General features: G+C 45.0%; 1 protein-coding gene across 3 annotated transcripts; it reads right to left on the minus strand.

The window, feature by feature from the left end:
- Positions 1–5,188: 5,188 nt before the first annotated feature.
- On the minus strand, positions 5,189–16,684 carry LOC308485708 (C-type lectin domain family 4 member F-like). 3 transcript variants are annotated; one of them, XM_081021649.1, is made up of 8 exons: positions 16,539–16,684; positions 16,317–16,442; positions 14,864–15,076; positions 11,827–11,934; positions 9,629–9,715; positions 7,942–8,102; positions 6,496–6,599; positions 5,189–5,495 (listed from the first exon to the last, which is right to left on the minus strand). In XM_081021649.1, exons 3-8 carry the CDS (start codon positions 15,072–15,074, stop codon positions 5,330–5,332), a joined length of 837 nt encoding a protein of 278 aa, XP_080877775.1. In that variant the 5' UTR covers positions 15,075–15,076; positions 16,317–16,442; positions 16,539–16,684; the 3' UTR covers positions 5,189–5,329. The 3 variants fall into 3 exon arrangements, with proteins under 3 accessions (XP_080877775.1, XP_080877776.1, XP_080877777.1); XM_081021650.1 differs by lacking the exon at positions 16,317–16,442; XM_081021651.1 differs by lacking the exons at positions 14,864–15,076; positions 16,317–16,442.

The raw sequence follows: 16,684 nt of genomic DNA on the forward strand, positions 1-16,684 counted from the left end.
GATACGATACGATACGATACGATACGATACGATATGATAATCTTTATTGTCATTGTCCCATACAAAACAATGAAATCGAAAATATCCAAATAAGACATTCAAAACCAACAAGCCTGCTATCCCAGCTATCCCAACCTGGTTAGCCCCCTAAAAAAATACTATGATGCCCCATTTTTAAATACAATATACTCCCATAGAGACTCCTTACACTGCATTTAAAACCAAAATCGCATTTGAATAGAAACTGTTTCTCAGGCAGCTAGTCCTAGTCTTTATAACCCTGTACCTTCTTCCAGAAGGCAGAAGCTGAAAGAGATCATTTCCAGGGTGCGCACTATCCTGCGCTATCTATGCAGCTTTCTTATGGCACCTGGAAGCATAGATTTGATCCAAGGTGGGAAGAGTGCACCCAATTATTCTCTCTGCAGTCTTTACACCCCACTTTACAACCCTGCTTTTTCCCTGGCCGTGCAGCTCCCAAACCACACACACAGACCGTAAGTCAATACACTCTCCACAGTACAATGCTAAAATGCCATCAACAGGTCCTTTGAGAGATTGTTTTTCCAGAGGATTCTCAGAAAATATAACCTCTGCTGTGCTCTCTTCATCAGGTCTTGGCTGTTTTCTCCCCAGGTTAGGTCATCTCTCAACTCCATTCCCAGAAATCGAAACACCGAGATCTGTTCCACGCACTTCTCCTCAATAATAATTACTTCCCTTGATTGGGATACTAGACTTCTGTTGATGCTGCCTAGAACAGCACTGGCTCCTTTTTTGCCGCAGCATCACACTGTTGACTTTATAGTTAAGTTTATAGTCTACTAAGACACCTAGATCATTTTCACACGTACTACTGGCAAGTCAGGTGTCTGCCATCTTAGATTTGTGAAGCAGGTTCGTCCTGCCTAAGTGCAGAACCTTACATCTATCCCTACTGAAATTTATTTTGTTAGCTTGAATCCAGTTCTCCAATCTGTTAAGGTCATCTTGAATTCTGATTCTATCTTCTGTGGCATTAGCTGTCCCTCCCAGTTTGGTGTCATCTGCCAATCTGATGAGCATCCCCTCAATTCCTTCATCCAAGTCATTTATAAAGACGTTGAAGAACAATGGGCCCAGGACAAAACCCTGCGGCACCCCACTTGCGTGTCGAGACCCCAAAGCCACCCTCTTGTTGAGAAATAACACACACAAGGACACGGATGTTAGGTTAATGTTATTGGGCAAATTTGGCCACAACTTTATTGATGACAGAATGTGAGCGGTATTGCTTAGGCATTGAATGGACCCGACTATATCTGACTCCTGCCCGATGTGCAGGAAGTCCAGTAAGGGTAAACCACCAAAAGGGGGAGCCCCGTTGATGCAGACCAACTCGAGCTCCCCCTGGTGTTCCTGCTGGGGTCATGTCATGGCCCTAGCCCCCGACTGGGCTTCGGACAAGATCTACACACCCGGATTCCTTTAATGGAATACCCTTAAGCTTGGAGGGGCAGGTGAAGGCCACAGCTCCCCTCCCCCATCACAAGGTCGAACAATGCCTAACCACAACCCTAACAAAGTTGTGACAATTGCTACAAGGTAGGTGAAAACCAAATGGCCAGTGCCAATTTGCCAAGTGGAAAAATTCCCACCAGGCCCCTTAACGGGGACCAACCGAGGTCCATAGCAAGGCCAGTGCCTAAAACCTTCAAAATAGGGAGGGAGGGAGGGTGATTGAGGAAGCGAGTCAAAGAGGAAGCACTCCAATTCACGCCTCTGGTTAAATGGTCCCGGCCACACACCCCTGGCCAGTGGATTGGCTGGCCAGGCTCTGACGTGGCCGGGATCCCCCGGGCAACGGGGGACTAAGTCCCCCGCCCCCAGAGGGGAGTGGGTGGTCATGCGGTCCACTGCAACTCCTCCCCACAGGGAAGTGGAGCGGATTTGTCACTTTTTCCCAGGATGACAAGGAACCATTAATGAGTACTCTTTTGGTTCGGTCAGTCAACCAGCTACAAACCCACCTAACAGTTACCTCATCAGGCCAGTTTCCTTCCTTATGGACACGGATGGGGGGCTGTGCCTTTCCAGATATTGGAGGGCTATCAATCCCACCACCCCCAGCCATCATGGCCAAAAACCAGGGTTGATGGAAACTGCAGTTCAGCAACAGCTGGAGAGCCACACATTCTTTATAAAGCTCTGTCAAATGCACCTCTTGGGTCAGGGAACCATTTAGCAGGTTCTGTTGGGTGGAGGGAGCTGTTGGTATTATTGATATTAATACCAATATTAATATGTGCCTTGCAGGACATAATCATGAGAAGAAAAGACTAAGGAGTAAACCCAACACAGATCTGGAGTGGAGTCTCTACAGCAATTGGACAGCGCTTTGAACGCCTCCTTCCAGCAATTCCTGCAGCCAAGCTGGAGCCAGATTAATTGCTCTGCTTTCCTTTGGACCCCATCAGCGAGGCCGAGAGGGGGGCCTTGTCGTCTCGGCCGCCCAGGACCTCCAGACAAACTGCCCAGGCTTGGGCCCCAGAGAGGTCACTTGGGTGCTGCAAACACAGCAAAAACAACACGGAAGGCAGCGGTTACGAGTTATAAGCTCAACCTGATTGGCATAAGATATTAGCAGCATGGTTTGCCTCCACCAGTAGGAGAGATCATTGTGTCTCACTGGTCAGCTGTGCAGTGACCAGAGGACAAATGGCTGCTGGGAGGAGCACAGAGAGAAGAAACACCATGGTACATCTGCAGCAGCACAACCGGAGGCCTTCATCTGCCCCAGCTGCAACAAAACATGTCTCTCCTATATCGGTCTCTATGGCCACAGCTGTAACGCTCCAACGGTTTGACTTCACCCCCCAAAGGCACACTCCTCCATTGTCTCCTGAGACAGGCGGATGCCGGCATTTAATTTTTGTATCTTCATTTTAGACCTTATTATTTTTTCTGTGGAAATTGCTTGATTTGGTTGTGTTCTGGTAATGTATTTTTTATTGTTTATGACTAATTTTGTTGTGTTTGTAATTATGTGGACTTTTTTTTTCACATTGTAAGCCACTCTGAGCATGGGTTGAACTATGGAAAGCATACAAGGAAAATTATTTATGTATGTTTCTATGTATGTAGCTTCTCCCATCACTTCCTAGCAGTTGAGGCGTGGAGCGGGCAGCAAACACTGCAGGTAGCCTGAATATTGCCATGCCATGCTATCTTCAACAGAGTAGCCCCTGCCAGCCATGACCTGGGAGGAAAGTGGCAACCCTATAATGCCCACCCAGCCCTCGTGCTGCCTTCCCAAAGCCACGTAAGTGAGGTGCCCAACTTTCAGAAGGAGATTCGAGTCTCTGGTAGGGTCCTAGAGTCCTCCTACCTCCTTCCCAAAGCTGGCAAAGCACTAACTAAGCTTTGGGAAAGGATAATAATATTAATAATAATAATTTTTTTATTTATACCCCACCCTTTCCGGTTCAAAAACTGGGCTCAGGGCGGCTAACAACAAATTTAAAACACTTTAAAACACTTAATTATAAAAGCAGCATAAAATACAGTATAGAAACATGAATAACAATCAAAATAAAAAATCAATTACAGTGGTACCTCGCAAGACGAATGCCTCGCAAGACGAAAAACGTGCAAGACGAAAGAGTTTTCCGTTTTTTGAGTCGTTCCGCAAGACGAATTTCCCTATGGCTTGCTTCACAAGACGAAACGTCTTGCGAGTTCTTGCGAGTTTGTTTCCTTTTTCTTAAAGCCGCTAAGCCGCTAAGCTGTTAATAGCCGCTAAGCCGCTAAGCCGTTAATAGCTGCTAAGCCGCTAATAGCCGCTAAGCCGCTAATAGCCGCTAAGCTGCTAATAGCCGCTAAGCCGCTAATAGCCGTGCTTCGCAAGACGAAAAAACCGCAAGACGAAGAGACTCGCAGAACGGATTAATTTCATCTCGCGAGGCACCACTGTAGATAATCCCCAGGGCTAGCTAGCTGAACTGATCCTACTTGGGGCAGCGAGTAGGCCAGGGGAGAATTAGCTGTGGGGTCTCAGAGCAGGTACCGTATTTTTCGCCCCGTAGGACGCACTTTTCCCCCTCCAAAAATGAAGGGGAAATGTGTGTGCATCCTATGGGGCAAATGCAAGCATTCGCTGAAGCCTGGAGAGCGAGAGGGATCGGTGCGCTGGGCTCCCGCGGCTTGCAGAGAGTTGCCTGCATGCCAAAGGCTGGGCGCGCTGAGCTTAGCGCGCCCAGACTTCACGCAGCTCTCTGCAAGGCGCGGGAGCCCGGCGCCAGCTCCCACGGCTTGCGGAGTGTTGCGTGTTCTGGGGGCTAGGGTCGGGGGAAGCTCGGCTTTCCCCCGCCCCAGCTCCGTGCCTGGGGGGGAAATAATTTTTTTTCCCTTTATTTCCCCCCAAAAAAACTAGGTGCGCCTTATGGGACGGTGCGTCCTATAGGGCGAAAAATACGGTAATCTTCATAAAAGGGGAGAGGGAAGGAAAGAAGGAGAATAAAAGATCAGGCTAAGTTCAAATTGAAAGCCAGGCAGAATAGCTCTGTCTTACAGGCCCTGTGGAAGGAAGTTAAATCCTGTAGGGCCCTGGTCTCATGGGACAGAGCATTCCACCAGGTCAGAAATCACTGAAAAGGCCCTGGCCCTGGTGGAGGATAGTCTGACTTCCTTAGGGCCTGGGACCTCTAAACTATGGTTATTCATGGACCTTAAGGTCCTCTGTGGGGCAGACCAGGAGAGGCGGTCCCGTAGAAGCAGCAAGGAAGCAACTGTGACAGCAGGGATCCCTTCCCAACAAAACTAAGATATTTCTTAATTTAGTTAGGTATTAGTGCAACTGCAGTGCTTAAACGGAGACCCTCCAAGTGCCCCTGTTTTCCAAAGACAGTCCCGGATTTACAGAAGCTGTCCCAGTTTCTGATTTGACCCCAGAACGTCCCACTTTTCCTTAGGGCATCCCTATTTTCATCAGAGATATATTGAGGGGTTGTCTCTATTTTTATCAGAGAAATGTTGGAGGGGTATGTTAAGTGTCCATTGTATCTGAGAAGAGCACCAGAACAACTGGTCATGCTCTGTGACTTGCTAGCAGCCCTGCAAGGTCCAGTAGGTGCCAGTTTCCAGGTACCCATCACCTGAGAAACAGATCCCCACAGCCAACAGATAATAACAAAGCACACTCTAATCTCTCTTGGTTTCAGGCAGCTAAAGGAACAGTGCCTGGATGGAATCGGACGTTTATGTTTATTCTGTAGCTCTGAAGGCTTTCCATGGGGTTGGATGGTGAAATGCAAAGCATTCTGTCTTCACACAAGCGTTGGTTCCCCCAACTTTACAGTTCTTCGATATCCAGGTTTTCCTTACAAACCCATCTGCGCTGTTCATGACAGTAGGCATCGTTCCAGTTATAGTTGTTACTTGCAGGCACAATGGAGACACAGTCCTCCTCTATTTCTCTGTTTTGCTGTCTGTGGGGAGGCTCATTGTGAGACCAGTACCTGCGGAAAGACTTCCCATTAAACAGGAAAGATAGAGACAGGCTGGGTCTACCAATGAGGAGGAAGCAAGGCATGCTGAGACCTGTGGGGTGAGAATGGGATGCAGCCCCCTTGGATTGTGGGAGGCAGGAGGGCCACATTTTTAGACGCTCCCCAACATTATTATTATTATTATTATTATTATTATTATTATTATTATTTTAAAAAAGAAATCCCTGCAAGTTGGGAAGCGTAACACAGAAACTTAACCACACCTCAAAATAACTATGGGATGGGTGTCTCCTTTTCCCAGGAAGAGGAGAGGCTATATCAGACTGTATTTGGACCCTTGCAAGATTCTGAATAGGGACGTGGGTGGCGCTGTGGGTTAAACCACAGAGCCTAGGGCTTGCCGATCAGAAGGTCAGCGGTTTGAATCCCCGTGATGGGGTGAGCTCCCGTTGCTCAGTCCCAGCTCCTGCCAACTTAGCAGTTCGAAAGCACACCCAAGTGCAAGTAGACAAATAGGTACCACTCCGGCGGGAAGGTAAACGGCATTTCCGTGCACTGCTCTGGTTTGCCAGAAGCGGCTTAGTCATGCTGGCCACATGACCCGGAAGCTGTACGCCGGCTCCCTCGGCCAGTAAAGCGAGATGAGCACCGCAACCCCTGAGTCAGTCACAATTGGACCTAATGGTCAGGGGTCCCTTTACCTTTACCTTTTAAGATTCTGAATAGTGTGGGACATTTGACAGGCAAGTAAGTGTGCTCGTCTATACCTGGGAAAGAACCATCTGAACACCATAATACAGTGCATATCTTAGAACATGGAAAGAAGGTGTTCAGGGGTTTACTCCATTATGCACCTCCCGCCTTCACATATACACACACCCTGGTCCATGAATGTCCCTGACACAGGAAACACTCCTGTGTGAAATGCTGCGGCAATTTCTGCAAGATGACTTGACTTTTCCTCTAGTGTTTGGGAACAATTCCTCGACACCACCTATTTCAGACTTACTCTTTTTTAAATCGGGAGCCATCTGTCCATTCCCATTTGCCTTCCTCCGTTTCATCTGTAAGGCCAATCCAAGTGGGGTCACTGAGCAGGGAAGTGACAAAGTTCTGTAGAAAGAAGGAACAACCTCACTCGACATTGTGTCAGGTCATTGAGGCAAGAAAGAGACAACAGCCTGCCTAGGGTTGCACATGTCGGTAAGCCTTCACAGATTTGCCAACGTAGCCCTAAATGTGTGGTAAGAAAAGTTAGGTTCTGTGCAGTATAATTGGTTTAATTGTCGCAGAGATGAAGAATGGCTAAAGGTATATTGCTGAAATGTTTAACATGGGGCTGTATTAAAGCCAACAAGAGCACTCTGAGCTCTTGCTGAGTTGAGAATTAACTGATCGTTGTTCTCTGGTAGCTAACATGTGAGTGTTGTAACCTTAGATCATGTGAGAGGTGTTGGGTTGCAAATTCGCCATCTTGAAAGCTTCCTTTGTCTCCTAAACTCTATGGAATGAGGCTACAAATGAAGTTCTCCTGAAGGGAGAGTAAGCAGCCTAAAGCCAATGGAGGCTGGAATGCAGGCTGTGGGGAGAAACAGACCTCTGCTTCTCGGTCTGCTTGGATCATTTCACCTTTTCTAAGATGTTGAGCCTGTGCTGGACAGCACAAGACAATGTATAGATATTTTGATTGTATCTTTGATGCTTGTGTTCTGTTTTTGAAGAGTTCTGCCAGTAAAACTTTGAATAATATTTTTATGGGCCTGGACAAGGCTTCATTGCCAAAGGCCTCAGTTCTTATGCTTCCAGTTGCTTCAAACTGCACAGCATTAATATCTGCAACAGGTTCAGTGTAACCCACATAAACAATTTTCATTTTAAAAAATTCTCTGCCCCAGGTTCTGAGCCAAGAAACTGCTTACACAACTGTAATGGAGCCTCTGCAGGTTGCAAAATATTCTGGGCTGTGTTCTATAATGACTTTACATTGAGATTCTACCATTGCCTACTGGGCTTCACCATCGCTGCATGTGCAATGGGATTGTGCCAAAGAACCATGTTCTCCTGTTCCAGAAAGGTCAGACGTGGAGGGACAAATGCCTTTCAGTGAAGCCTGCCTGTCATTTCTAATTTAATTGAGGAGCCTCTTGTAAGCTTTCATGGAGCCCCGGGACTATTTGGGACAGAATTTTCAAGCCATTGCATTGATGCTACAAAGGCAGAATAGTAGCAAAATCATCGAGTTGGAAGGTACCCTGCGGATTTTCTAGCCTAAGCCCCTGCAATGCAGGAATAAGCAGCTGTCCCTTACGGGGATCAAACCTGCAACCTTGGCGTTATTAGCACCACACTCTAACCAACCGAGCTATCCAGCTGGGATGTGTGGATAGGAAGCAGGCAAGAAATCGTACAATATTTGCATGCGAGAACAGAAAGGAGAGAAGCAGATGTAAATAACCTGTTCTTCATCAGTCAGGATGGAGGCCAAGTGGGCATCTCTGGACTCGCAGAAATTCTCAGCATCATACCAGCTCTTTTTTCCTTTTGAAATGTAGTAGAGATTCCTCCCAAAAGCATCCCACCTACCAGAAGACTTCCCACCTTTAAGGAAGAAGGATTCTAAGAAGAAATAAGTAGGAAGAAGAGGATAATGTATTCTCTTCTGTACATAGTTGAATTCAACCCCTGCTCATCCCTGAGGAACAATGGGTGACGTGGGCTAATTCTTGCAGCTTAGCCTACCTACAAGGGTTCTTGTGCCGATAAATTGGATAATCCAATCCACGCTGCTCTGAGCTCCTTATGGGAAGGGAGGGACCCCAAATATAAGAAATATTGGGAATTGCTGCAGAACCCACTTCTGGGTCCCATTAGAACTGAATTCAGATTTCCCCATTTTCTGTGAGCCCAGGAACACCAACCCATCACTTCAACACATGCTTAAAATCTAGAGCTCTGCTCCACAGTGAGGTGGAGCCAAGGTCCTCTTGCAACAGAACCATGACCCTCCCAGCCAGCACTTTCTGAAATAATGCATGACCTGAAACACAACCATTCCCCGAATTTTCTGAATTTTGAATTCCAGTTCTCCAACCAAGGAATTTCGCAAAAATGCATATACTAAAGTGAAGTTTGTGTTAAATGCTTATGTCTTGCGGAGGTAGCACACAAGAATGCATCTTGTGAGCTGAAATCATTTTGCCAAAGTATATATATATATATATATATATATATATATATAGCACAATTTCATATGACTATGTGCATATGAGGAAGAAGCTTGCTCCAAAATGCTGGTTTGTTTTTGTGAGAACCTTTTCTTTAAAAAACAAAACAAAAAACAAATCGCCAGTGGATGTGGAAATCTTGAGAAGACCAGAAAAATGAGAAGCTGAGACAAACCAAAACTGACACATGCTTCCATCCCCGGAGGGCAGAAGCTGAGAGAGGTCTGAGCGTGAGAGAGAGAGGGTTTTGCATACATCTGCCCAGAGATATGGATGCTGATATTGTCAGTAATTTATGCACTCTGCAACAGTTAATTGAAATGCCCGGGTCAGGGCCATGCACCTGGTCTGTTGACTAAGCTCAAGGACACTGGAGCTCAGAAGCTGTCAATACAGTTTGGCCTTGGTACAGTAAGCGGCAGCAAAGGTGCCAACTCCTGGGGGCCCTGGGGGCCCGGGCACCCACAAAATTCCCCACAAAGGGGCTGGGCACTCACAAATTTCGGTGCATGGCACCCATGGCCCTGGGCACCCACACTTGTGGGGCCAAGATGGCGCTCCTGCATGGCAGGCAGTTCGAGGTGAACAGTAGTGTTGGTGGATGCAACAGAGAGAAAAGCGACAAAGAAAAGGATTCTGTTTTGTATATAGTTTTCTCTCTTTCAATAAAATGCCATCAAATATTCAAACGCAGGCGCTTCTGCCTGTTTGCGCAATCTGTTTGCGCAAGAGCCAACAGATGTGTTTCATAGCTTCCTCTCTGTGCCACATCTGGCGTTCAACCAAAGTGGCCTCTAATCTTTGTGCCTGCCAGCCGGGGGGGGGGGTGTCCTTTCTGCAATTTAAGCATGCGCCTCTTGCCATTTGATCACCCTTGCATTCTCAAAAAGTGCTGAGTTCAGGCATGCAGCTACTTACGGTACTTCAGTTTCCGTTTCTTGTAGGCCTTTTCAGCCTCTTCTAAATGGTCTGGCAATGTCTTCACTTCTTCTGCTACCTGCATGGCTATAAGCATTCCCACAGTTAGAAGGTTTCTTCTTCACCTTCACCACCACAGACACATTTGCTTGTTATAGTTAAGTATTTATATCTTAGCCTTACAACCAGGGAAGTCTGGTGTGAGAACAAAACTAGATAGATAGATAGATAGATAGATAGATAGATAGATAGATAGATAGATAGATGATAGAGATAGATAGATAGATAGATAGATAGATAGATAGATAGATAGATAGATATAGATAGATAGATAGATAGATAGATGATAGAGATAGATAGATGAGAGAGAGAGAGAGAGAGAGAGAGAGAGAGAGAGAGAGAGAGAGATATGATAGATAGATAGATAGATAGATAGATAGATAGATAGATAGATGATAGATAGATAGATAGATGATAGATAGATAGATAGATAGATAGATAGATAGATAGATGATAGATAGATAGATGATAGATAGATAGATATAGATAGATAGATAGATAGATAGATAGATGATAGATAGATAGATGATAGAATATTATTGTCAGAAAAATGGAAGCAAGAAGAATTACCGACGAAAGAAGAATGGCAAATGAAATTAATGGGCTATGCAGAATTAGATAAATTAACAGGAAGGATTCGAAACCTGTGGGATCAGAGATTCTTAGAGGACTGGAGCAAATATTTGAATTATTTGAAAAGCAATTGTGATAAACAGATTACGCTAGTAGGACTGCAAGAAGTTCTGCAAGGAGGACTTTGTGAAATATTGCAAGGAAGGCTTTGAAAAGAATTATTAGTTAAGGACAATTAAAAGTAAAAGAGAAATTAAGAAATGGAGAATAAGTGATAAAGAACAGAAAATCATCAGAGGTTGTTGACGGAAGTCTAAAACATTGTATAAGAAGTTATGTTAAATGATTGTTGGAACTTATATGTTTAAAAATTAATAAATATATATATTTTTAAAAAGATAGATGATGATAGATAGATAGATATAGATATAGATATAGATATAGATATAGATATAGATATAGATATAGATGATATAGATATAGATATAGATATAGATATAGATATAGATATAGATATAGATATAGATAACAGAACCCACCCAGCCCAGCCTTCCTCTGCATGTGACTAGAGGTGGGCGTGGCCTCACCTGCGCAGATAACGACAAAAGCACACGTCAGGGCAGCCATCTCTCTCTTTCACCACATGCATTGAAGAAGCAACATCTGCTTAGCCAAAGATGCTCTCTTGGCCTCCAGCCAAAAGAGGACAAAGGGACTGTCTCCTTATGAGATAGTTTAGCTTACTTTTCCAAGCTAAGTCTGCCTTCTGGGATCCCATTGTGAACAGAATGTGAGTAAACTCTTTTTATACTTTTATAGAAGACTGTGTTGTGTCTTATCTTTTATGAGGGAATAAGGGGGAAATACCAGAACAGTTATTATAGAGGCTTTAGCGAGCCTGAGCAAACGCATCCGCTGCAAGTTTAAAAAGGGGAATGTTACTCTGCTAAATTGTGAACTTGTTTACACAAGTTGGAAAGGCTATAATCAAACAATATATCCTCTCCTGCATCCCTGAACATTCCCACATTGTGGACCTTACTCCCTGCGAACACACACAAGGTAGATAACTCTTAGGCTCTTCACTTTGCTTATCAGGCTCTAGAAGCCTCTCCTGCTGTCTCTGGAGGCTCTCATGAGATCTCACAGGGCCATGAGAGATCTCAAAAGAGACTCTAGAGCACATGGGAGAAGATGCCCAGAGCCCAGTAAGCAAAGTAGAGAGGTTAAAAGCTATTCTTGCGCCAGGAAAACTCAGTGCAAAAAGAGTTTTTAAACGCTATGCCTTACATGCATTCAATTCATGTAATTTCAACTGACTGGCTGCCCAGCACATAAATTTGAAATCTTGCAAGTTAAATGCATGTAAGTTGCAAGTTACTTGCATACCTGGGGTAAACAGAAGAAGTGACATTTCCCTTAAAGCCTGACCAAAAGTCTATATCTGTGTCTTATCTGCGATGCCTTCAAGGCGCTCCTTCATATTTGCTTCAGTGGAATGGAAGCAGCCCCCATCCCCTTTTAAAACCCAGTCAGGAGCAAACCATCCTTGCTCTTCAACTTACCATTTTCGGAATTGATCTTAGGACGGTTTAGTGAGGCAGCCATTGTGCTCCTTAGCGTGATCAATGGATCTGTGCGAGGATCTTTAGGTGCTCTTTTCAGCTTGCGATCTAAAGTTATAAAGACAAGGATGAGTGCTAAGATTTGCAGGTGCCCAATTTCTGCCCCAATCTGCTTCATTTGATACCTAGGAGTCTATAAAGGACTTTTCACTTCCAGGAGGCAAAGGAGAATAACCTGCCGAGGACCTGTTGCCCTGCCCAAAGTGGCTGGGGCAACCCAGTCAGATGGGAGTATTATTATTATTATTATTATTATTATTATTATTATTATTTACATCATCTTCATTTCAATACTCTCCACTTTTCTAATCTTAAATGCAACGCTCCATCTCTCTGAAGCATTTTGCAATTATTATTATTATTATTATTAAAGACTCATGAAAATTCTTCAGCTTTCTCCTGTGAATTGCTCCTAATAAGCACATTTGTGTATGCTGTTTTGAGTAATGCACACACATTTTTTTCTCCTAATATCTTACAAATTTCTCCTGTACAGTGGTGCCCCGCAAGACGAAAAACTCGCTAGACGAAAGAGTTTTCCGTTTTTTGAGTCGTTCCGCAAGACGAATTTCCCTATGGGCTTGCTTCACAAGACGAAACGTCTTGCGAGTTCTTGCGAGTTTGTTTCCTTTTTCTTAAAGCCGCTAAGCCGTTAATAGCCACTAAGCCGCTAATAGCCGCTAAGCCGCTAAGCCACTAATAGCCGTGCTTCGCAAGACGAAAAAACCACAAGACGAAGAAACTCGCGAAACGGATTAATTTCATCTTGCGAGACACCACTGTACTGACTTTTAAATGCGACATTCATTTTTATGCACATTTCCTGTGTTCTATACATTTTCATAAACGCTGGCATCGAAAAATTCAGAGACGTGCTAATTTCTGAGGTAGGCTGTATGTTGGTGCAGATAGATTCAGTGTCAAATGTTACCCGGACTGAGTTTCTCCCCCATCGCTAGACCCAACAAAGAATATTTGTATTACTGATTGGGTTTTAAACCCAGCACGAGGTCTTAAATGAAGTTCTCTTGGTGCGTTGCATGTGTGAAGGAGTTCTACAGCTTGAAGGAAAACATTGTCTGCCACTCACCCCCTCCAGCGGTTGTGACTCACTGCCCCTGTCCCCTCCCCATGTCCACCTGTTTAGCACTGAAGTCTGCAAAGCGATGGCTCCATAGCTCTCATCTGCCGTTGATCCATGCATAAGGTTGCCATATTTCAAAAAGTGGAAATCTGGATACAAAAGGTTGGTGTGTTTTGTTTGCAAAATCTCAAATCACCTTTAGTTTTGCTGGCTATGTCCAGGAAATTCCAGACATGTTGTTGTTGTTTAGTCGTTTAGTCGTGTCCGACTCTTCGTGAACCCATGGACCAGAGCACACCAGGCACTTCTGTCTTCCACTGTCTCCCACAGTTTGGTCAAACTCATGCTGATAGCTTCGAAGACACTATCCAACCATCTTGTCCTCTGTCGTCCCCTTCTCCTTGTACCCTCCATCTTTCCCAGCATCAGGGTCTTTTCCAGGGAGTCTTCTCTTCTCAGGAGGTGGCCAAAGTCTTGGAGCCTCAGCTTCAGGATCTGTCCTTCCAGTGAGCACTCAGGGCTGATTTCCTGAAGAATGGATAGGTTTGACCTTCTTGCAGCCCATGGGACTCTCAAGAGTCTCCTCCAGCACCAGAATTCAAAAGCATCAATTCTTCGGCGATCAGCCTTCTTTATGGTCCAGCTCTCACTTCCAGACATATGGCAACTCTCTCCATGCAACATCAGCTGTAGAGGCCAGCAGTGGGGACTTGGGTTTGAACCCCTCAAAGTGCAAAGGGCTTGAGGGGGCCACTTGGGAAAGCCTCATCCCTTGTGCATGAAGAACACCCAGCTCTTCTGGCCACATGACCAGGGACCCTGCCAACCGTCCCTTCTCATATTCACTAAGGGACAGCCAACAGATGCATTCTAGATGTGGGGTGGCCTTCAGGCCCAACCCTGCGCTCCCTTGCTCACTAGGGCTGGGAGATATATTGATATACTGTCCAAAACCAGTTTGAAGTCCATATCGTGATATCGGTTTCATAATTTTTGACCTTGTTAGGATTCTTGCTCCATGTTTGCAGTCATGGGATTGTAATATATCCCATGATGGTGTATGTTTTCATTCCACAGTGTGGGAAGTGACGGAGACAGGATGTTAATGTTACTGTGTTCCGTGAAGTGGGACTATTGTCCTTTGTCCTTCCTCTCTTTGCTGTCTGATGAGAAAGAGGAAGGAACTAAGTCAGAATGCTCCGAGTGTATTATATGTAAATAAATGTAGATTAGCCAAAATGCTATGCTACTGAGGTCTGTTACGCAAACTGCGAATTCTCTGCGGATCCCTAAGTGTGCTGATTCTTCTTGGTATCAGTCGCTGTGATGTTCAGGCTGAAGAAAGCTTTTGAAGCTCCCGAACAATCGACCAGGAGGGAGAGAACATGCCAGTCAGGCATGCCAGTCTCTGCCAGGGTTCTACACGAGGGTAAGACGGTCCTAACATATATCGCGAACCATGACGTGTGTGCTATGCAAAAATCACAATGTCAGGGAAACCATGAAGCCAGCCAATGCTCCATCTTTATTTCAGACATTGTGATATATTGGTATATCGAAATGCTTAGCTAGTGATATACAGTATCACAATGTTGGAAACCAGACATCGCCCAGCCCTAGGTAGCAGTCTGGCCTATATAATCATAGTGACTGTAGAGTTGAAAAGGACCCAAAGGGTCCATAGCTGTCAACTTTTCCCTTTTCTTGCGAGGAATCCTATTCAGAATAAGGGAATTTCCCTTTAAAAAAGGGAAACGTTGACAGCTATGAAAGGGTCATCGAACCCCAAACCCTGCAATGAGAATCTAGTCCCCCTTCAGCAGGAAAACCCAAGTAGGACAATTTATTCAGGATTGTTCAGGGGGGTGCATGATCAGGGGGAGCTGAACTTACAGGAAACACCCATCCCGATTGCCACGGCGATTAAGGTTATTATAGCGATAGTGATGACAGTCCACACGACTTTCACACGGGTTTCATTCATGAGAAGAACGATAGGTTTTCGTGGTGGTGGCGGTGGCGGTGGCGATGGCGATCCTGGTGTGGGTGCTTTTTTCTTTGGAGGGGCTTTTGCTTTTGGTTTTGCTTTCGGTTTAGGTGCCATAGCTTGAATGACAAGAAGAAATTAAACCAAAAAAACTGAGTGTGAAGATGACTCATCGAGGGAAAGATTTACCATCAGGTTCACTTTTGCCCATCTGGGGTTTATTCACTTATTTACAAACTTTTTTTGAATTAAAAAAAAACCCATAGCAAATGTAAAGTGTTGCCTTCTGCGACAAACGCATGTACCGATGTTAAACCTTGTAATCATCAGACTGTACAGTGAGGTCTAAGCGGTATAAAATCAATAGTTTGGAAAAATGGGCAAATCAGCCCAAATGCATATCTCTCAAGGGAAGAACAGAAAGAGGCTTTCCAGCCTTCTATTTGCTAGCCTCTCTAGCCTTGTTAGGAAGGCTGACAGATAGAAGGCCAGAGACTTCATTTCATACTCTAAACTGGACTGAGTTGGAAAGGAGTTTTCTTAACCAGGAACTCTGTAAAAGGACGACTACAGACTTTGGTGTTCTGGAGCAGTGCATACTCTGCTGATCGCACTGGTCAAAGGATGGTGTGGTATCAACAACCAACAGTGGGCCCAAGGCTAACATTTTCTAGGCCAGTTGGCTTCTACAAGTCATGGCACACGCTTCCGCTTGTTCTCTGATTTCTAGATACAGGTCTGAGTGGTTTTCCCTTTGCCCTGCTGCTTTCCGATTTAACACTGAATCGGAACAAACGGCACCCTTTGGGGAACCTGGTTGCTGCTGGTTCTGATTCAGAGGTAAACCACAGTTTGCCCAGGGGAAACAGAAGTTGCAGGGGAAACAGAAGTTTGAATGAGCCATCAGACAGAAGAGAGATTACTGTATCATTGTTACGAAACGATATAAATCAAGACCCTAGGAAGACAAAGCCATCTTTCTTTGTTTTTCTTGTTATCGCCCTCCGACGGTCAGTTCAGCGTTCTGTAAGTGCTATATTCCACATTACATTGGGTCCACGTGTCTGTGGTGCTTTTCTCCCCCAGTTGGAAGCAACTATTTGTCTTGCTGCTGTCATAAGAAAGAAGATCAACTCTTTACGCTTAACATTTGGATTGATATGGTTTTCCACTGACAGCATGGCTAACACGGGATCGGGGAAAAGACACTGCTCTGTAACAACGGGGAAATTGGCACTGTGCACAACACCCAGTCAGCAGTGGGAACTGTCAACATTGGGTGGTCACTAAGCAGCGGCCGGTTGCACATGCAAAGGTGATTATTATTATTATTAATTTAATTTATATACCGCCCTATACCTGGGGGTCTCAGGGTGGTTCACGGGAGGCAGATCTTAGGAGGAAAACATCTTCAAGTTGCAGAAGGCTGGAAAAAGAGCAGCTGCTTTTAGCAATTTAAAAAGTTATCCGATGAAATTGTTCTCTCTGCAAAGGGCCAGAAAGAAACCGTCTCAACTCTAGTAACTGGAGGCTGAAGTGAAATACTCTGGGATTACAGCATTGGGGGGCCACATACTGTACCTTCTCCTTTATTTTAGGATTCCCTGCCAGGTTACCATTAAAGGCTATCACTTGCTCTTCCTCCGAGTTTGATGCAATTGATTCCTGCAATACTTCTCATCCGCATTGCCCATCACCACTCCCTCCTCCTACCTTACTAACTTCCT

This window comes from Podarcis pityusensis (genome assembly GCF_964106645.2).
Source record: "Podarcis pityusensis genome assembly, chromosome: 9".
NCBI classification, from domain to species: Eukaryota; Metazoa; Chordata; class Lepidosauria; order Squamata; family Lacertidae; genus Podarcis; species Podarcis pityusensis.